General features: G+C 42.5%; 1 protein-coding gene across 1 annotated transcript in view; it reads right to left on the bottom strand.

Moving 5' to 3' along the window:
* The window catches only part of OSBPL10 (oxysterol binding protein like 10), a 268519-nt gene that overhangs the window by 171662 nt on the left and 73755 nt on the right, over positions 1 to 23102 (bottom strand). Inside the window, exons 2-3 of the mRNA XM_031469821.2 lie at positions 5913 to 6088; positions 3141 to 3220 (exon numbers count right to left, since the gene is read on the bottom strand). Of these exons, the coding sequence (XP_031325681.2) occupies positions 3141 to 3220; positions 5913 to 6088 (256 nt within the window). The remainder of the gene's footprint in view (positions 1 to 3140; positions 3221 to 5912; positions 6089 to 23102) is intronic.

Below are 23102 nucleotides of genomic sequence, written 5' to 3'. Positions count from 1 at the left end.
TTTAAAGGTAAGATTCCAAGCAGCTGGAAGGAGAATATTCTCTACAATCTACTGGGGAGGGATCTGCCGGCTGAGAGAGAATTAGAAAGACCACAGGGAGAAGGCTTAGCTTGGGTTCCTAACAACTTCGATGAAAATTCAGCAGCCATCCTACGGTTAACCGGGTATCAAGTTTATATGCACTTTAAGCCCGACTTAATTTTCACTGCTTACTTCTGCCTGAGCAGACTTGGACTTCTTAAGGATTCTGCTGAACAAGGCCTGTTCACAACTGAAAAATTATGATTCCCTAACTGATCACAGTTGCTATGATGTAAATGAGTGATGGTAGCAGTCTCCTCTCCAGCTCTCAAATAAGGAATCCTACAGGCCCTAACTTCCAAAGTATTATTTCTTTGGTTAGAATATTAGTAGATTAATCTGTATTCTTGAAGCTACTCAGAGACTGCATCAGGAAATCAAACTTTCCTTCAGAGAATCTTCAAATTCTCCTAGTTCTACGACCACTAGGTACCTATCATTACCTTTCCCTGTCTCCAGGGATCCCTCAAAACAGCGATGCACTTAAAGTTGGTTTCCCTACTGCAATTTTCACACTGAGAATAAATTTCAGATGAATCAATGTTTAAACGCAATAATTAAACTATAAATTCACTGGAAGAAAACTGAAGAAGGTTTTCATGATTTTGGAGCAGAGAAGCTCTTTCTAAACAAGACATAAATCAAAAACCGAAAATGAAAATATTCATAAATTTGACTACAAAAATTAAATATTCTACATAGCAAAAAAAATGGATTCAAAGTCAAAATACAAATGACTTACTAGGAGAAAATATATAAAGTACAAATGACAGGCAAAGGACAAACATAATGAACACATACACAGCTAGTGCAAATCAAGGAGGAAAGGTGAAATCATAGAAAAATGAGTGAAGGATGTAAACTTGCATTTCACATAAAAAACACACAAGTAGCCAATAAATATTTGAAAACATAGTCAGTCCCAGTTATGGTTTTAGAGTGAAACGAAAATAATGGGGAATCCATTTTTTATACGTGAGACTACCAAAAACTGAATGTTAATAAGACCCATGGTTAGTGAGAAGGAAAAAAACACCCCTACACAAAGAACTGATGGAAGTACAAAGCAGTGCAACTTTTTAAGATGACAACTGAGCAATGTCTGTGAAAGTTTAGAAGACATATTCTATGACCCAGTACTCCCCCACTGGTATAAATTCATACAGGGACACACCTAGAGGTACCAAAAGATACATGTACAAAGATGGTTACTATAGCATTACGTACAACAGCAACCAAATTAAGTCCACCGGTGAAGGACTTAACAAAGCACTGGCATCACTCCTTAGAACAGCCTCAGACCACCCTAAAAAGAGAGTAGTAGACCCATATGTCTAATAGGGAAAAACGTCCAAAATCTATTAATAAATGAAAACAAAAGGTAGAACAGTGAGCATGATAGGGTCCCATTTGTGTAGAGACACAGATACATGCACAAAAACATCCGTACTAACACAGCCTAAATGAGTTAGACTTATGCACCGGCACAGTTAAGAACCCTCATCTCCAGTGAGCACATACGGCAACAGGTGGCGATACATCCTTTGTATTTTATCCCCTTTGGTTCTATTTTATAAATAGTAAAAAGATACATTTAAAAGAAAAAATATTTTTATAGTGCCTTGCCTAGGTGTTTATAAGATACTAATGAAATGTCCAAAACTCCAACTAAAATTCCTAGAAAATAAGAGGCCAGATGAAAAAAGTCTTTAGAAGTGGACGCAGGGGGTCCTACCTACAGTTACCCAGATCCTGCTGGGGCCAAATCAAGAGGGGCGTCATAGCAAGTCAAGGAGAAGAGGTCTTCAGAAAGGGGAAAAAAAAAAAAAGGTGAATGAAATCATTGTGAAGAAATCATCTCAGTTGTCTTTAAGAGGCAGAACAGGGAGGAATAACTAACCAAGACGTGTCCCACGGCCCTGAGCAAGGCAGCAGAGGTCACAGCAAATAGAGTCCTAAGAAGTTTTAGGTGTGGGTCTTGCTGTCAGATACATGGAATACAGAAAAAGACTGCAATCAGATATTGTAACTAACTTCGAACAAATGATATAAAAGGGACAGCCCTTTGAACATTTTAACAAATATTTATTGCTCTGAATAAAGTCATTTTGCAAGTATTTCCTATATATTTTTAAAACTGAAGTATAGTTGGTTTATATATTGTGTTAGTTTCAGGCATACAACATAGTGGTTTGGGTTTTTTGCAGATTATATTCCATTATAGGTTATTACAAGATACTGGGTATACTGTGCAACGCAGTAAATCCTTGTCTCTTACCTATTTTATGTACAGTAGTTTGTCTGTTAATCTCATATCCCTAACTTGTCCCTCCCCCCACGCTCTCCCGTTTGGTAACCATAAATTTGTTTTCTATGTCTGTGCATCTGTTTCTGTTTTGTATATAGACTCATTTGTATTATTTTTCAGATTCCACATATAAGCAATAGCATACAGTATTTGACTTTCTCTGACTTGTTTATATTTTCATGACAGGAAAGCCTCTGAATAATTTATGAAAATGCCAACCTCCTACCTCCTATCACATCTGATCCAAGATCTCACAATGAATCCCGAGGCGAAAATAATTCATCCTTCGATGCCAAATGACCTGAGAACATTTTTACACACTTAGATGTGAAAGCTCCTTGCAGAGCGTTGAATCAATCAGGAGTCTCATTGTATTTAAGGCTCAGTGACAACAACCAGTCTTCAGGAACAAGGACCCTAACTGCTCTGCCACCACAATGAAACCATCAGCTCAAGCTTCTCAGCAGAGCAATTACCAGCTGCCTAAATGGACAACACCGAAAAGCACTAGAAATCTTTCCAGGATCAGTTCCAATGAAGTGTCTGCCTGCCTCTTCACTCTACCTACAAGCGAATCCTCCCACTTTTCTCTTGGCTTTAAGCATAAATGTAGCAGGACGACGATGAATTCCTTGATGGTGGAGAACTTAAAAAGTAACATGGAAAGCAGCCTCCCCAGAGTCACAGATCACTGAGCTGCAGGGGAGCCACCCAAGCTGCCGACCGCCCCTACCTCCCCAGGGTTACTCACCTTAGGATTCATCTCCATGTGGTACTTGGCACACGCTCGAAGCTGAGTCACCCAGAACTGTTTCTCTTTTGCATCAGCAGCTGAAAGAGAGAAAGAAATGCTTGCAGCAATTATGCCAAAACACATCCAACCTATTTCTACACCCACATCCAACCTATTTCTACGTCCCAGGTGGGGGCCTGGGCTGAAGGGTGGCAGAAGGAGGGAAAGGCAATTGCAGGTTGTACTTGCACCAAAAAACAGACGCCACTAAATCTCAACCCAAAAAAATCCCTCTTACACCACGTTAAAAACATATTCTGAAATGTCTGTTATAAGAAGAATTTGCCATGTTTTTTAACCTCTTCTGAAAAAGTCATTTCTACTTCCTTAAAAGGCAGCAAGGAAAAGAAAGCAGGAATATTTTTAAATGCCTCTATCACGTATGACTAATACGAGGATCAAAGTACAGTATTTCAGGGCCCTGGTTATCGACCAGAGCTGTACTGTGCAGTTACCAGCCTTCACAAAGTAAGTGTTCAGTTGAATTACCATTTTAATATGTGTTCTCAAGAATGCATCTTACGATTGGACAGAACGAGGTACCAAATGCTGCCTTAGAGATCCTCAAGTTTCCCTCAAAGAGACATTAAAGTACAAGTCACTGGTAGAGTCACAATCTTCCAAGTACATCCTCATTTCTCAAATATATATAATTATTTTCTTAAAAGATCATGGATACATAATAGGTTCTAATAAAATCTGAATGAATTTAATTACATAACTCACTGCATAAACATTTTAGTATTAACTGCATAAATGCTGACTATACAGAAACCAGAATGATTACCCTATTAATCTGTACTGTTTATAAAAATGGGCTTAAGTGCCATTTTTCAATTAAACCCAACTTCAGCTTGAACTTCAGGTGAGGAAATCTGGAGGTCTAGACCAGAAGACCAGGGCTCCACTTCCAAAGAAAAAGGATTTTTACAGAAATAAGAGCGTTTTTTCTTAGGAAACTTGAAGAATTGCCCATTTATGGCAGTATCCAAGGCTCTGCACCAAAAACATTCCCCAAAACTGTGCATCCACTGACATCAAGATTCAACTCTACACGTAGTGAGATGCAAAAAGAGAAAACCAACGCCCAAGTCCTCGTGGGATGGGCCGAGGACCAGGCAGAAATAGGCCTTTATCCTGCCTTTACTGTAGTAAATTTAAGCTATATTTTGCCCCTGTGATTAGTTCATGCAGATAATAAAAATTTATGTTTGCTATTAAAGCTATCCTCAAAAAAAAACAAAAACCACCTTGGGGTTTAATAAGAATTACAACTAAAAAGCAAAATGAGGTAACTTGATGGTCAAATTGGTTGGACTGTTTCTCTGTACGGGTCGGTGTCATTTCATAAACCAGAGGCAGAGGAGGGGAAAGCGCTATTAAGTTTTTCGCCTGCTATTGTTTCTGCTCTGATAATTTATTAAGCACTAAACAGCAAAGCAAAACCAAGGACCGTATAAATCTAGGCAGCTGGGACACGAACCGCATGAATCTCAAAAGAGACCATGAATCTTTCCACAGTTCCCCCTAAACTGAAGAACTTTCTCCAACTGTAGGCATTTTTATTTCATAGTTTTGGAGATTGTTTTATAGATCCTGAAATATGACTTGTATAGATAATAAAGGAGCCTCAGTTTAGCCTACACTTGGTAGGAAAGCTTGCAGAAATAACAGTGAAAACTGGACTCTGAGCTGGGGGAACGAGGCTCTCAGTCTGGCTTTGCAAAGTGACCCATCACTGTCAGTCCCCGGGTGGAGAAGAGATGAGGGCATAGTTGGAAGACTGTGACTGCTGTATTCAGCCCTTCCTTGGGCAAAGAAAAATGTTACGCAAGAGGCAGAATTATCAACCACACCCTCAACACTTAATACACACTACTTTCCTCAGACCTTACTAAACCTGACTGTGTGTGTGCATGCATGCAAACACGTGCATTTAGGATTTTGTTGTTTTGTTTCGTTATTTCGTGGGACGAAGACCGACAGTTTTTTCAGCAACGCACAGGTGTAAGAATGCTGGAAGAATGATCGAGCAGTCAGATGACACTGTTGCCGTCCAGTCTGGCACATCAGAAAACTTGTGTGATGGATGTGACTTGGGGGTGGCAGGACCTACCATTCTGGCCAAATGCTGGGCTCCCCGGAGACCCCTGCTCACTCAGAAGGATGCTAAGCAGACCTCAGTTTTCAAGAAGCAAAGAGAATGGGAGAAACAGGACAACAGTGGACAATAGGAAGTAACTCAACACCAGTTGGCTTCTCACCAGGTTCTGATGCCACAGGGGGTTATGTAAGTGAAAAGATCCTTTACTAAGAGCTGGTTCTAGAGAAACTTTAAGGGGAAGATATGATGATGCTTAAAAGGCCTGTTTTGTCCTCAAAGCCCAGCCCCTCCAGCATCAGATTAAGATTCACAGTACAAGGTCCAAGAAAATACACACTGAACTAATAATATGAATAATCTGCCCAAGTCCTAAGGCTCGGTTGGCTTTGCTATCAATCACCTTTCCTCTGTCCTTAATTCCTCAGTTAATTAGGACAAGCACTTCCTAATGTCAAACCTGTCTCCCCACCCCAGGGACAGGAGAGGCAGTGTCTGTCACCAGAGTCCTCAAGCACAGCAAATTGTTAAAGGTAATTTCAAAAACAAAAAACAAACAATAGAGCCATCACCATGGTAACTGTGAACCCAGAAGGCCTGTCTGAAAAGTTCCCGGGAAGAGCACAGACCTCTCAGTTTGTACATCTCCCCGTTGGCAGAGTACACAACCAGCGTGTGGGGCGCCTCGTCACTCAGGGACACGATGGCTCCGGACAGAGACAGGGCCCCTCGAGGCTTCTGGTGCTTGCTTTGCTCGTTCACAAAATATTGCAGGATGCCAGCCTCAAAATCCAGCACAAAGTACCTGTGCGAAGAAACCACAGTGCATCAGTTTTCTCCCCCTGCCCACTCCTCCCAGCAGAGAAGAAAAGGAACATAATCCTTAAATTGACATCAAGGCTCCCAATCTGGAAAGCTGGAAACTAAAAATCCCTCCCAAGGGTCTTGGTAGGGAGAGAGCCCTGGATTCTTAAGTCTGAATGGAGCTTGTCATAGGCATCCAGCACAAGGGCCAGGCCCATGCAGGATTTGGTGTGATGCCCACAAATGGCAAAGAAAGCAATGTATTGGGACTCACTCTGGAAACAGGCTCCATGTGACTTTCCAGGAACAGCTGTAATTCACACCCTGGAAGCAGTAAGGCAGGCCTGCAGGGGTTTGGAGTTTTTTTTGGGGGGGGGGGGTTCAAGGTATAGGCTTTTTTTTTTTTAAAGATAGTTCATAAGCTTAAGAAGTATTCTCTCCAGATTATAAAAGATTAGTTAAAATTGTTTAACAGGAGCTCCAGGACTCATCCACCCAGGGAATTGAAGGTGCTCACACAGCCCCCTGGACACCCTCCAGCGGGCCCTTCCATAGATGACTTTACACACAGAGGCAAGAATTCCCTCCGCTCTGGGAGGCCACAATGCATTGGACTGTACATCAGGTTAAACACAGGGTAACTGCTAGTAGCCTAAATCACTCAAAGAAATCTTGGTTGGTTAGCACCTGGCCTGTTTATACTCGCAATCCATCAGCAGGAAGTAGTCAAGACAACTCCCCCTTCCCCACCAGGATGGAGATGTCTTCGTCTGAGACTCGCATTCCCCGTGTGGCCCAGAGGCTCAGCACTGTCCCCACTGACTTTCCCAGCCTCTCACTTCCTGCTCTCCCCTCACTGGCTCACCAGGTGACCTCATACCACAGGGCCTTTGCCCATGCTGTTCCCCCATCTAGAGCAGTTACGCAAAGTGATCATCTGCAAACTTACCAGTCCATAACATCAAAAATTTTTCCTGCAACTGGGCTCTGCAGCAACATCCAACTACATGGTCAGGGAATGCGCCTCATTAAAGAAAGAGTCCAGACACTGTCTGACACACAAGCCACATAACCAGCTATGAATCAACCACAGCGCAATTAAAGGGGGAAAAAAGCAAGTCTTTCACCAGTTTGAGAAGTACTGGCTAACTCCCCACCTAGAATACAGTTCCTTCCTCTTCTTGCATGTTAACTTCTCAGCCTACAGGAGGAACTCAGGTGCCATCAACTGGAGAAAGCTTCGTCTGACCAGATCAAATATCCATCTCACAAGCTCTTACCCTGAACTCGTCCCACATGGCCCTGGCCCCATCAAGAGTATATTTGCAGGATTGTCCAATTCAATGTCTGGTTTCCTCACTAGACTCCACTCTGTTTGGATGTGGAACTGCGTCCTCCCCCCAGGGCCTGACACTTCGCTGATACTCAATTAACATATCCAGTAAATGAATGAAGGGGGAAAACTACCAAATTCCAGGTTCCAATCTGAGCACCAAAGCAGCTACTCACAAAGGCACTACAAAATATGTCACATCTTTGAGGGATACACAGTGATGCTACCATGCATACTAACAACTCAGGCAGTTTTCACAATTTCGATTCCAGGCTGCATTATATTCTTTCAAAGATGTCAGACTTTTGCAAAGATGGGTTTTCAGCAAGTGCTGGGATAACAAGGAAACATCAATAGGGAACAGGAAGAGGGCAGCAATGCCACCAGGATTCTAAAGTTTAAGGAGCTACGTGGGGCCCCTAGGCATATGCATTCCATCTGTAAGTAACTGCAATTATTTAACAATAAGTTAGATATTTAGAATATTATGTAGAAATTATATTAATCAAATAAATTTTAATATATTAATAGAAATGACAGGTTAATTTAATAGAAATCTATTTTTGTTTTTATTAATGTTTATATATTATCCATATATTTTCCAATCAATAAAAATAATTTTTTCATTTATTTTTTTTTTCAAATGGCTACTGAGTTATTAGGACAAATGTATATGAAGTTACTTGGGGCTAACCACTTCATAAATGAAACTGTAGGATTTTAAGCCCATTAAGCATCATGCACCAAGCAAGTTTCCAAACTTCCAACCTGATTCTCACAGTAATGTAACAGACAGACATCATGATCCCCCATTTTACTGGCAGTGAGCCTCAAACACAAAACCCAAGTCCTGCTTGTCTGCGTCCAAACCCACGCCTGGCTCACTCCAGCAATCACAAGCTCTCCTTCAATTCTCACGCAAGTCCTTCCTTGTCACTTTCTCCATGTCACCTCTCCCGTAGCCACTAGGTACTTTCTTCCCCAAGCCTTTCTGCTCCAGCAGAACTAGCAGAGCTGAAAGCCCCTTTGCTGAGCAACAGAGATCCCATCGCATCCCTCTCCCACAGGGCAGAGGCAGCCGGCTCATGACTCATTGGCACCTGACTACCCAGGTTTCCAGCCTCTAAAACTCCAATTCCTCTAAGAAACCTCCTACTTTAAGTCATTTTTAGCATTCCAAATATCCTTGCCAAAACTATTTATCTTTTTTACCCCTCTCCTTCTCTCCTATCTCTTGAGTCACTATAATAAAGTTATACTTCTGGCCTCCACAATTAGGGATAAATCAAGACACAAAAAACACATTCATGGAAAGGGACCATTCAAAGTGTGGTCCCTCACCCAGCTGTATCAACGTCACCTGGAGCTTCTTTGAAATGTAAATTCTTGGGTCCCACTCAAGACCTGCTGAACCAGAACCCCATGTGAGGGGCCCCAGGTGTTTCCAGGTGATTTTGAGGCAGCTCAAGTTTGAGAAGCAGAGGCCAAAACTAACAGCTCATCACCAGACCCCTGTCCTCTCCCAGGAGACACAGCCCGAACACATGGACCTGTTTTCCCTGCAGTGGGGTGTGGTCATTTGACTGAGCCTTTATCCAAAGGAATGTGAGAAGTAAGGCAGGCCAGGCCTATAACACATAATCAGACAGAAGCACATACACATACAGGTTGGAATGCAGACACCCTGCAGGGCAATTTGGGAGCCACACGGATGTGGCAAAGACACAAGAGGGAAGAAGCCTGGGTCCACGAATCACCACCTGGAAGAGAGCGCTGCTAAGAAACACCCACATCGTTTCTACACACATGAGAAAGAAGCTTCCATATGTTGGCCACTCAGACCTGTGGCAGCAGCCAGCCTGACAAATTTACCAAAAAAAGTTTTTTATATGTCTATTTTCATTTCCTTCTACTTGAAATCTGTTTCTCCCTTCTGTGATGGGAAAACCAAATGCCTTCAGTGAGAGAACTGGGGTAATTTTGGAGCTGCCAGAGGTCAGATTATTCTAATGCTGATCCTGCCTTCTCTTGAGAAGTCAACGTTTTCAACCTGACCTATATTTAATGTCATTGTGGCTGCAGCTGTGCAAACACCGCTCCCGGCAAGTCAGAGCATTAAGAGCAACAATCCTTGTAAGCGAGGGAAGGAATCTTGGCTCCAACCACAGCACTTGGTGTCTACACCCGCCCCCCCATCCCTCAAACCCCCCTGGCAAAGCTGCGTCATCCCCCATCTATAAACACACCACCTTTACACAGCGAAAAGCAGAAAGGTAGTAAATAACCTGAATAGACTTCAAGGAAAAGGCATAAGGAACTTGCCCTCAACTTCCTCGATCTTCCCATCCACTCTATGCCATTGGGTGGAACGGAGAAAGGGCTTAACACCTTTCTCCTTACTGCTATACCAACTTATCCACCACCCACCTGTCAGCATTCCTCCCTCCCAGAGGCAGCTTCACAAATGCATCCCATTCAAACCAACCACATATCCACAAAGGACATTATTAAGAAGCTGGTATCAAGAAATGAACTGAATGCTGGGTGGCTTTTTCTTTCCAATAAGGATGACAGAACAACCAACTGATGTCACATTATGCAGGAGACAGGACACAATTATTTTTCACATTACCTATTTCAAAATGACATCTTAATTCTAACCTCCTGCCTCAGATGGGGGAAAAAACATATTTCCACCACTTCCTAAAATAGTGTAAATGCAAATGCACAGGTTTGAATCACGTGCGCTAGGGAAGGTCATCAATAATTTACTCCCTTTCTAAAGACAGTTAAAAATTCTATCATATTTGAAAAGAAAATTCTATCATATTTGGAGGGGAGTGATGGGAGGATATCTGATTAAAAATTACAACAGATTAAACATAAAGTGTTCTTCCAAGATGGCCTCTAAAAGGTGAGGTAGCCTGTGTCACCCGCGGATAGCAGTGTCCACAGAGCATTAAGAAGGCATTCCCTGTGGGTCACATCCTCCAGGAGGAAAGAAATTACATTTGGTTTCCCTTAGGGTCAGGGCTCTCACAGCTGCATCTGAAACTCGCAGGTTTCATTCTAAATTGGAAGAGTTCACCATCTACTAGGCTTCATTAAGCCAAGTGCAAATGCCAGATAAAATCCTGAAACATTCTTAAAAGTCTTTCCTTCTGGAGAAAAGATGAACCCAATTCCTAGTGTGTTCTTTTCCAATGAGTGTCTCGAGTTTTAGTGCAAGACTTGACTGATGTGTAAGAGAACTTAATTGTGTACGGAGAGACCAGGCTATGTTAACATAATCGAACAGTGTCCTGGGAGAGAAAGAGAAGGAAGGGAGAGATCAAACAAACCCAAGAAAAGAGCCATCAGTCCTCAACCCGCCAGCTTCGCGGTAGCAGCCCGGCCCAGTTCCAAAGCTGGGAGCCGTGGCGAATGGCAGGTCTGTCTATGGCTGTCCTTTAAACAAACCCACTGTTTCGGGAACAACACACGATCACTCGCACTCACATACTGACATTCTTAAACTAACTCAAGTACTCACACGTGCACACAGTCACACTCACTTGCGCATGCGCGCGCGCGCGCGCACACAAAGCAACTGACCCTACCCATTATGCCTTCCAAGCTTTAGGTCCCTAAGGGTCTACACCTGTAGCCTGTTAGGTCCCACCTCCCCCCCACCCGCATGACGTTAGTTTCATTCAGTTTCAACTTTAGGATCTAAAAGCTGAAAATTAGACATTTTTACTTTAGGAGAGGGGAGGTCACCAACAGCCATCAGCCAAACCCCAGGAAGGAGCATAAAGATAAAGGGAAAAGATTGGAGAATGGGGAAATGGGGCGGGTAGCAGTTCATTAATGCCAAGAGGCAGAACTTACAAGCCAACTATAAAAGAATTACAAAGAGGGGGAAAAAATGCAGTGAAAAAAAAAGTTTTTTTGAAGAGGAATTTTGCTAGACAGGCTGCTCCTGACAAAAAGCTCAATCATTTCATCTAAACCTAAAAGTGAAAGTTAAAATAACAAGAGGAAAGGGCTGGAGAAGGGAGGTGATTATCAGCCCCCTGATGACTGAGCAGACACCCTTCATACCTGTGTTACCGTTTCCAGGGTGGAGTCAGAACCGCTCAGGTTCCCTGTGGGGCTCAGCGCCTCCCACCACGACCGGCAGGAGGCCCAGAGCCGCCGAGGCCCCACCACCACCCTCCACCTTTGAAAGGAACTGGGACCAAGCTCCCCCCGAACCTCCACCCCCAACCTGTGAAAGGAACTGGGACCAAGCTCCCCCCCAACACCCCCATCCCTTCCCCTCCCCCAGGGCAGGCGTCCTTCCCACTGGATCTGCCCCCCTTCCTAGGCCCGGTATCTTTTTACCCCCCCAACAGTATTTGTTTATTTACCAAGAGAAACTACTCCTTAGCCCAAATAGTCACACTTCATAGTTGAGGAACCCAAGTCCGCGACAAAGTTCCATGGAACTCAACCCCGAGAAATCCTTTCCATTCCAAAGCCACTTTGCACTCTGAAAACTACCAGCCTTCTTCAATCGCCTCAGCATCTTTCAAGGAATCACAATTTCTGTAGAAACCTGCCGAGGCCAGGCCCTCTTGTCTTCCGAGAAGCTCCTACTCGGACTGCTGGAACCCTCAGTGCTCTATCCGCGGACCGGGACAACAGGGACCTCGGTCTCCTGCCTCTGGCGGCCCCTTCAGCCTGGCGTCGCCCTCGGCCCGGCGTCCTCCTCAGCCCGGCGGCCCCCCTCAGCTCAGCGGCCCCCTCAGCCCGGCGGCCCCCCCAGCCCGGCGGCCCCCCTCAGCCCGGCGGCCCCCTCAGCCCGGCGGGCCCCCTCAGCTCGGCGGCCCCCTCAGCCCGGCGGCCCCCCTCAGCCCGGCGGCCCCCTCAGCCCGGCGGCCCCCCCTCAGCCCGGCGGCCCCCTCAGCCCGGCGGGCCCCCTCAGCCCGGCGGCCCCCCTCAGCCCGGCGGCCCCCTCAGCCCGTCGGGCCCCCTCAGCTCAGCGGCCCCCTCAGCCCACCGACCACGCACCACAGGGGTAGGGAGCGCTCTTCCCGGCACGGACGCCAATTCCCCGGGTCTCTTCCCAGTTCCCTCCTGCCCACAACCCCGCGAAATACCACCAGATCCACACTCACCATGTTGCTAAAACTTCCACTCTACTGCTTACAGAAAATAAAACTCACTGGAAATCGGCATCGCGGAAGCATACGCAGTATGGGAGACGCAGTATGGAAGGCGCAGTATGGAAGGCGCAGTATGGAAGGCGCGGAGGGATATCAAGTCGCGGCTCAATTTTCCGAGGTTGACCTGCGTCTTGAGAACGACTATCACCTGCTGATCATTTACTGACCAGCCTCATCTTCAGAGAGAAACACGTCAGCGTCCTCCCAAAAGTGACTTCCGTGGAGCTGCCAGTCTCACATAAGTGAGTGTCTCTGATTCTCAACACCTTGGTCACCATGGTCTCCTCACCTCAGAAGGGTTCACAACTCAAAACCCTTAGGAGTTTCAGGCCTGGGGAGAAATCTTCCAGAATTTCTCTCACGCTAACCGAACTTCTGGTGAGGAAGACGCTGGATCCTGGCACCGGAACCTCACGACAAGGTTCCAAGGGACAGCCCCTAAAGCAGCCTCGAGCTTAGCCAAATGTTCAAGTCTGGCATCCTCTCAACTCAAGGAACCTGGTCCTGGCGAGAGAAATGCAGTGGCCTTCTTACATCTCTCAGCTACCTACCGGTCTGTCGTCAGAGCTTCCACGGCTGCCACCACTACCCTCAAACCACTAAGTTAGAGATTGCAGCAAACTCCAGAAGAAACTACATTGTAAGAGGGTCCGAAGGCACATCACCAAGTAGGGAATTAATCTACCCCGTGACATAAGGACTCGAGCCATTATGAAACACAACCAGGCATACAATACAAGTTCAACCTCGAATATATCAGGGAAACGTCGTGTACCATGGCCTGTCTATAGCAGAACCACCATGCCGGCCTTCAGACGACTTAAAAATATATAAACTGAACCAATGATCAAAATAATTGCAAAATAATAATAATAATAATTGCTCATGTTTACAAAGCACTTTCTGTGTCACACATTGTATACTGCTGTATCATCTTACACCTCCCAGCGGTCCTAGGAAGTAGATGTGACCATATCTTCTTTCTACGAATGAGAACTTCCAGCACGGGAAGGCTAACAAGGTGCTCAAGATCTTCCAGAGAGGAAATGATGGGGCTAGATTTTAACCAGGCAATCAAACCCTATAGCCCACAGCTCTAAATCATTAAGACATTGTGTGTTGATTTAAATAGTTTTCATTGCAAAGATGCAAAAACATAGAGTCAAAACTGACAGAAATATAAGAAAAATAAACAAAACATAACCAGATTGGGAGATTTTAGAATCCTCCTACAGCCCAGAGTTGGACAGATGCAGAAAACAAGTCAGAATATATAGTTTCCAAACAATATAATCCCAAGTTTTATATTTTAAGTTCTACAAATGATTACATACCCCAATGAAATATATCTTTTTTTCAAATGTGCATGGAACATGTTCCAAAATGTTGGCTTAAAAAAATCATCAAACATCAAAAAGTAGAAATGTTGTAGGTCACAATCTTTATAACTCATAGCAAAATAAACATCTTGCGTGTTAAAGACTTAAATTAAAAAAAAATAGTATTAGTTTTAATAATATAATTTTATAATTATATCATACATAACTTAATATGAGTATTAGGAGAAAATATGGGTGAATTTTTTTTAATTGAAGTACAGCTGATTTACAATAGTGTGTTAGTTTCAGGTGGGGGAAATATTTTTAAATTGTTAGAGTGGGAGGGCATTATGACAGGAGAGGCAAAACTAAAGTACCGACAGGTATTTCTAAACTTAAAAAAACTCAAGTTAAAAATTATCCATAAATAAAATTAAAAGACAACCAATAAAGTATAGTTTTTAAAAAGAATACTGAATCACTACACTGTATGCCAGAAATTGATACAACATTGTAAACTGACTATATTTCAATTAGTTTTTTTAATTAAAAATACTGAAGTGTCTTACCTTCTAAAAAAAATAGTAACATTTGTTATAGTTTGGGTCAACTATTTCCTGCTTCTGAATCAGTTGGGAAGCTTGTTAAAAATGCAGATTCCTGACTCCCAATCCCACACTTAGAGAATCGGAATCTTTATGGATGAGATCAGGAAATCAGGAATTTGAATTTCAAAGTTTCCCTAAATCATCCTGAAGTATAAAAACTCGCACAAAATTGAGTCAGGATAAAACCTTACCGTGTTATTCATCACCCTGTTTTTCCTCCTGGTCTTTTAGGCTTTTCCCCCTAATCATTCACTCAGCAAACATCTGAATACCAGGAGCCCATGCAACCAAGCAGAATAGATTAAGTGTGAGCCAGCCTCATTTTGTCTTGGGCTGAAAAAGCCAAAGCCCAGCTCCTAAATCACAACAGCTCAGGAAGTGGGTATCTTGGCTCTGTCCCTTTGGAAGTGGTTTTGAGAAAGACTCAAAGAAACAGTACGCACATCACCAGAGCTAGAGTTCCTGCGTAACTGGATCACCAACCAGTATCACGTGGGCGCTCACCCGGGGAAGAGCCGCCCAGGAGCCAGGCCCAGTGAAGACCCTGAAGATGAAGGGCCGCCAGCCCGAGTGGCTGCTGCCTCGGGTACCACCTGATAAAGCACCAGCATAAGCCAAAGTGAACTTGTAACACAAGATTTGATGCATGGTGCTTGGATGTGACCTATGATGCAATTCGATCTGCTTTTAAAGACCAAGTGATAAAACACCAGGAGCAAGAACAGAGAGCTCTGGAACACGAGTTAATACAGGCTCTCAGAATATTGCCGGTCACCTTCTGAACTCGTTAACTCTTAAGTTTCCAGGGCCATTAGGAGAGAACTTCAACTACAAAAGATGTAGACAAATCTTAATGCTCACAGTTCATTTGCATCCTTGCCACTGACCACACAGGAACTTACCTGGGAATCCTTGTGATGGGCCGAGCATCTGTTTCACACTATAAGCTTGAACATACACATCAAGTCACACTGGAAAGAATTCTGATCCTGCCTAAAGCCCGAGGGCAAAGATGGACAGGCAGCCCCAGCCTGGTACCCATGGAGATGGAGAGATGGGAAGCTGGCCTGTGGACACCAGTGAAGCAATGTGGACCAGAAGCAGGCCTCTAGGCTCAGCTTTTCCTCCAAGTATCCCACTGAGTCAGGCCCTAAACTCCACTGTCCCTGGATCAAAGAGTCCTTTGTTTTTCCCTAAGGGGTTACACAGCGCAGAGGAAAGAGGTGTGATTTGGTAGCAAAAGGCCTGACTAGACCTGAGGTTCTCAAACTCTTGCTGCATCAGATCACCTGGAAGCTCATTCAAACACAAGCGCCCGGGCCCCGCCCCCAGATTTAGGAGGCCTGGGGTGGAGCCAGAGAATTTGAGTTTCTAGCAAGTTCCCAGGTGATACTGATGCATCGGGTAGGACCACACTTGGAGAGCCACTGATTCTCACTTTGGTGATCTTGGCCATGGTACTTACCCACCCTGAGCCTTGATGCCCACATCTGCAAAAGCAAAAAGCCAGCTAATCCTCTTTTGAACCATTCCACCATGGCTGTGCCTCAAGGTCTGTCTGGTTGTAAAACAAGAACTTCCAAAAGGACACCTTATTTCTAAATGCAGACAGTAAGTCAGACCCGATGCTCGTATTGCGTTGTATCAGCAGTTTAGTTACATGACGACAATGCCAACAACACAGAATTTAAAACAAGGGCCCGTATTTGCTCTGTTTTGGAGGTGCCATGGCAATATTATTTGACAAGATTCTCAACGTGGTCAGCTGTACAGGGTTCTGCGACAGGGATGAAGCATTGTGAATACCTTTACTCATTCTATGATTAAAGAAAAGAGAATCTGCCAACCAAATGACATTCTGGAAAAGGCACAGCTACAGAAACAATAAAAAGATCGTGGTTTCCAGGGGTTTGGGGAGAGGGAGGGAGGGAGGGAGGAATAGATGGAGCACAAGGGAATTTTAGGGCGATGAAATTATTCTGTACGATATTATAGTGGTGGCTACATGTCATTATGTATTTGTCAAAGCTCACAGAATGTACAACATCAAGAGTGAACCCTAATATAAACTATGGACTTTGGTTGATTAAAAAAAGAAAAAAGAGAATCTGTATAAGCCCAGCTTTTTAAAAAAGAAGTTAGCTTTGGTTCCAAAATTAAGTTTTATTTCCAAAAATTCACTCATTAAAAACAATTTTTTTTTTAACTGAGTACCTACAGTGCTAGGCACTCTATGCTAAATGTTCAAAATACATGTCAAGGGGTGGGGAGGGGACAGACAACAAAGTCCCTGCTCTGATCAGGGTGTGGAAAAATGGTGCCAAAAGACAATAAAATATTTACAAAAATAAGTGCACTGCACAACTACAGCTGTGCTAAGTGTCTCATGGTCAGAAGAGAGTAGAATGTGACCTAGCTAGGGAGTTCCTGAGACAAAATGTCCATCAACGGGTAACTGGACAAACAAGAGTCCATATGATGGAATACTATTTAGCGAGAAAAAGAGCTTGATCCTGATTCATGCTACATGAGTGAACCTCAGAAATATTACACCGCATGAAAGAGCCAGATGCAAAAAGATGACATACCGTGCATGAACGGGACATAGTGCTGTACACCAGAAACTGACACATTGTAACTGACGGTACCTCAATCAAAAATAAAAGATGACATATCATATGATTTCATTTATAGGAAATGTCCAGAAAAGGGAAATTTATAGAGACAAAAAGCAGACCAGACGCTGACTGGGGCTGCGGACAGGAGCAGGATTAACTACAAACGGGCTAGAGGGAATTATTCTGGTGATTGATAGGAATGTAAAACGGGATGGTGGTGAGAGTTGCACAACTATATACATTAACTAAAAATTATTGAATTGTACACTTACCATGGGTAAATTTTATGGCATGTAAATTATACCTTAATAAAGGTGTTTTTAAAACCTTCAGCAATCCTGGCAATAGACTAGATCAGGGTGTAGGTGGCAGAACGCCGCAGGAGTATTGATAATGAATGGGAATTCAGTTTCAGGACTGTCTGCATTTCAGATACCTTTAACACTTCCAAGCAGTATTGATTAGCAATTCGATGAATGGATATGGAACCCAGAGATGATCTGAGGTGGAGACATAAAGTTGAAATCATCCGAAAATAAGTAGCCATTGAGGCCAAAGGTACAGATATTGAACAGAGAATACAGGGAGGAAGAGGGAGGCAGGGAGGAGTGAGCCCCAGACCAAGACTTGAGGAATTCTAATATTAAAAAGGGAAAGGGATGGAACAAGACAGAGGGGTAGGAGTAAAACCAGAGTCCCAGAAAGAGAATGTTCACAAAGTCAGGAGTGATTAACTCCGTCAAGTGCTAACAAAAATACCAGTAAAATAAGAATTGAAACACATCCTCCTTTTTTGTGACCACACTGATCTATTTGCATATTTCAAGGTTCATGGACTCCCATGACCCTAACTTTATCGGTTCGCATTGATGCAGCAAGCTGAAAGGAGACAGGAAAGAATTTCTCTTATCTTCCAAACACGTACTAAGTCCACCAGCTGTTTCCCAGCACTCATGTTCCACTTTTACTGGGAACAGTGGAAAGATCATTGGGTTGAAACCAGGGGCTGCAACCTCAACTCTGGCATAGATTAACTCATGGTCTGAAATCAGGTGTAGCGGGGACAGCTGACTACCTTCCAAATGTCCATTCTCTCTCTCTCCAATCAAGAGAACTCCAATTTTTATCTGGCCCAATACACTATGCCGGAATATACCTCCCAACCTTCCTTTCAGCTAGATGTGGTTGTTTATAGCTAATGAATAATAATGATAGATTAGATTCTTTCCTCTTCTCTACCTGCCTTTTTGGAAGGTGGATGTGATGGCTGGAATGCCAACACTCGTTTTAGTCTTTGAGGACATGGACATACCCTGGGGCTGGAGAAGCAGAAAGTTAGAAGGAACATGAGTCTCCATAGAAATCTATGGAACCCCTAAACCAACCCTGAAAAGTTTAAGCAAAAGAAGCAAAAATGTGTAAGCAAAAATGCAACAGCAACTGGGAGTTCGAGATTTGCAGATACTGACTGGTATATATAAAATAGACAAACAAGTTTATACTTTATAGCACAGGGAAATATATTCAGTATCTTGTAGTAGCTTACGATGAAAAAGAATATGAAAATGAATATATGTATATTCATGTATGACTGAAGCTGTGTGCTGTACACCAGAAAATGACACAACATTGTAAACTGATTATCACTCAATAAAAAAAATTTTAAATAAATATTTAAATGTTAAAAAAAATACAAGAGCAAAAGCAACTAAGTATGAAACTACTACAATTATTTGGGGTAACCATAATACAGAACCAGGAAAAAGTAACATGGCTGAGGAGAAATCATATCACTGTATGAAATAAAAGTTACCACTCTTATAGATCTACACGGTGTTTCACAAAGCACTCAGAAATTAATTATGTGCTGGGAATAACTCAACATTACTGCTATATCCCCATTACACACAGAGACACACAGCATTAGAAATCATGCTTAGCATATCTCCATTTCTTATTTGTGATAATTAGGAAAAATGCCACATTAATTTCAAGAAACGCACACTCTAAGACCTATATGACAGATACGTGGATGAAGAGCTCACCATTGATCACAGGACTTTCAAAACACGGATTCCCTTTATTTCTTTTTCATTTGTTTTATTTTTAATTGACATGCAGTTGATTTACATTACATTAGTCCCTTGTGTACAACATAGTGATTCAAAAACTTTAAAGACACAGAGTTCCTTGAGATCCTCCCATGCTAGATCACCATCACATCTCATAGAGGATAAAATCGAGTCACTGCATCGTTTTTCAGACTTCACATAAAAACAATAAGTGCTCCTCAAGAGACTGTTTAGGATTATGTCCCTGGGGGATCAAGTGCTCTGGGTTCTAAGCATAAAGACCCCACATTCCAGAGGAATTCTGAGTCTAGTTCTGGACAAGAAGGAGAATCAGCACACCCTCTGGCTGCCTCCTCAGAATCCAGCCCTGGAGATGCCACAGAAAGAAACAGGACTGAGAGAGCAGGATGGAGAGCAGGATGAGTGGTTCCCAGCCACAGGGAGGGGCCGGTGAGAGTGAGGGGCCACTGCGGAGGGGGAGACACAAAGCAAGTCCTTTAACTGGGCTGCCCATGTGGCCACGACAGCCAGAGACACAGAAGGACCAGCGGGAAGGGCTTCGTGTTTTGGAGGCAGTGCCTGGTCCAGTGGGTCCCCAACAGGAACCAGTACAATGGGCCACTAGCTCCTGGCCCTTCATCCTTCCCACCTCAACACCCCTCCACCCCTCCATAGCCACGCAGAGCTAACAACACCTCCGGTCAAGTCCTGGGGAGGAAAAATGGGGAGTGAGGGGACCAGACTGCCCTTTGGTCCTGAGGGCAGCCTCCCCGACAGGAACCCCATCCAGGAGGACAGGCAATTAAGTGCCCGAGCATCTGCCACTCATCACCCAGGTGGAGAACAGGCCAGGCAGCTAAACACCACAGAGTAACAAGGTGCATGCCAATGGTGAAAAGAACCAGATACCAGAGAAACACGTGTTCTATGCAAGGGAGAGAAGAGTGGAACAGTTCACACTGGCAGAAGCAGACCTCATGGGGGAAAAAAAACCTTGAATATTTTCAACAGCCTCCATGAACTATGAGGGTTAGCAAATGCGGAGTAGGAAGCAGCAATTAGAACCAAAGATGGAAAATACTGGATGTGAAGAACAAGCTTTGAAAAGGGGGCACTTAATGGATTGAGAGAAGTGCAGGATGAGGTGGAGGAGTGAACCGGTGAGCCAGAAGGTCACTCAAGGCACCCGCACCAAAGGCAATAGAACCAAATTTTTTAAACAGAAAAAAAATATGATAAAACAGAATTATGCTGGAGAGGGTGTGGAGAAAAGGGAATCCTCCTATTCTGCTGGTAGGAATGTAGTTTGGTGTAGCCGTTATAGAAAATAGTACAGAGATTCCTCAAAAAAACTAAAAATAGACTTACCATATGACCCAGCAATCCCACTCCTGGGCATATATCCAGAGGGAACCTTAATTCAAAAAGACACCTACACCCCGATGTTCATAGCAGCACTGTTTACCGTAGCCAAGAGATGGAAACAACCTAAATGTCCATCAACAGATGACTGGATAAAGAAGTTGTGGTATATTTATACAATGGAATACTACTCAGCCACAAAAAAAGAATAGAATACAGCAACATGGATGGATCTGGAGAATGTCATTCCAAGTGAAGTAAGTCAGAAAGAGAAAGAAAAACACCACATGATATCACTTATATGTGGAATCCAAAAAAAAAAAAAAGACAAACTTATTTACAAAACAGAAACAGACTCACAGACATAGAAAACAAACTTATGGTTACCAGGGGGAGGAGGGTGGGAAGGGATAAGTTGGGAGTTCGAGATTTGTAGACACTAACTACTATATATAAACTAGATAAACAACAAGTTTATACCATATAGAACAGGGAAACATATTCAATATCTTGTAGTAACCTATGGTGAAGAAGAATATTAGAATGAATGTATGTATGTTCCTATGTGACTGAAGTATTGTGCTGTACACCAGAAACTGACACAGCATTAGAAACTGACTGTACTTCATTAAAAATATATATTAAAAAACAGAACTGTCAACATTCATCTCACACAGTGCCAGAGAGAAAAAAAAATTTAATTTTTAAAGAAGAATAAAAGGAGAAGACTACATATTTAAAGAAATAAACAGCAAGGTCCTACCGTAGAGCACAGGGAATTATATTCAATACCTTGTAATAACCTATAAGGAAAAAGAATATGAAAAGGAATATATGTATATATATAGATATCTGAAGCACTTTGCTGTGCACCTGAAACTAACACAACATTGTAAATCAACTATACTTCAATAAATATATATATATATATTTAAAGAAATAAAGACCAGGATTTGCCACCATTAAAAAGAGCTAACACTTCAGATTGAAAGAACTCACAGAGAGGCAAATGGTCAAATAAGAAAAAGCCACACTTGGATCTATTATAGTAAAATGTAAAATCAAAGTGAAAGAAAAAATCTTAATGCTTCCAGAGAGAACAATCAGAAAACTCATAAAGAAAAAACATCAGATTGACCTCAAAACATGGAGAGAATAATAGCTGTCAATCTTAAATGGTGTGTCCGGAAAAGTTCTTTAAGAAGAATGAAATCCCTTTACAAGGCATACAAAAACAGAGTTTACCACCCAGACACCAGCATGTAAGGAACTTTTAAAGTTCTTTAGGAAAAGAGAAACAATCCAAGATATCTGATCTGCAAAAAGAAATAATGAATAAATGAAATGAAAACATAGAGGTAAACCAAAACAATATTGTCTGCATAAAATAAAGATGTCTAACTTATGGAATTTTTTAAAGGACAGAACTAAAATCATGAAACATATATGTAAGACAGGAAGGGATCACTGAAATTATTCACCTGGCTTTGAGAAGGGGATTAAAATCATTAAGCTTTTTTACTGACAAATTTTTATTTACTCATATTCTCACTGTCTAAAAATCAGCATTGTTAACATTTGGTTGAGCACAGTCTAACTTCCACGCATTCACATCTTTCCCCTAGAATGGGATCACAAAACATTCTTTTTCTTTTTAACTGAAGTATAGTACATAAATTATGCTCAATTGAAAGTAATTAGAAATATATATATAATTACATTAATATATATAATTCCCATGCTGTACAATATATTCTTCTTGCTTATCTATTTTATACACAGTAGTTTGTACCTCTCAATCCCATATTTCTATCTTGGCCCTCCCTTATCCCCTCTTCCCACTGGTAACCACTAGTTTGTGTTCTACAGAACACTATATCTGTGAGTCTATTTCTGTGTTGCTATACATTTGCTTTATTTTTTAGCTTCCACACATAGGTTATATCCTACAGTATTTGTTTTTCTCTGCCTGACTTATTTCTCTAAACATAATACTCTCTAGGTCCATCCACAAAGCTGCAAATGGCAGAATTTTATTCTTTTTTATGGCTGAGTAATATTTCATAATATTTATTATATATAATATCTCACAAATTCTTTATTCATCTGTTGATGGACACTTGGGTTGCTTCCATATCTTGGCTATTGTAAATAGTGCCCCTTTGAACACTGGGGTGCATATATCTTCTCAAATTCGTGTTTTCATTTTTTTTCTGGTTATATACCCAGGAGTGGATACAATCTTTAAACTTTTTTTTAATTGAAGTATAGTCAATTTACAATGTTGTGTTAAATTCTGGTGTAGATACAGATTCAGTTTTATATATGTGTGTGTGCGTGCACACGCGCGCATGTGTGTGTGTGTGTGTGTGTGTGTGTGTGTGTGTGTATTCCTTTTCTTGCTCTGCAGCCCTGCCCCTGCTGAAATCTCCATCTCCTGGACTCTTGACTTTGGCTACTATGAATAATTTCTTACTAGCCAATTTTTCTACTCAGCCCTGTTCTGACCACTCT

Source organism: Camelus dromedarius, chromosome 17 (genome assembly GCF_036321535.1).
Source record: "Camelus dromedarius isolate mCamDro1 chromosome 17, mCamDro1.pat, whole genome shotgun sequence".
Classification (NCBI taxonomy): domain Eukaryota; kingdom Metazoa; phylum Chordata; class Mammalia; order Artiodactyla; family Camelidae; genus Camelus; species Camelus dromedarius.
The sequence above is the reverse complement of the archived record's forward strand: the minus strand, read 5'-3'. Positions and strand labels throughout refer to the sequence as shown.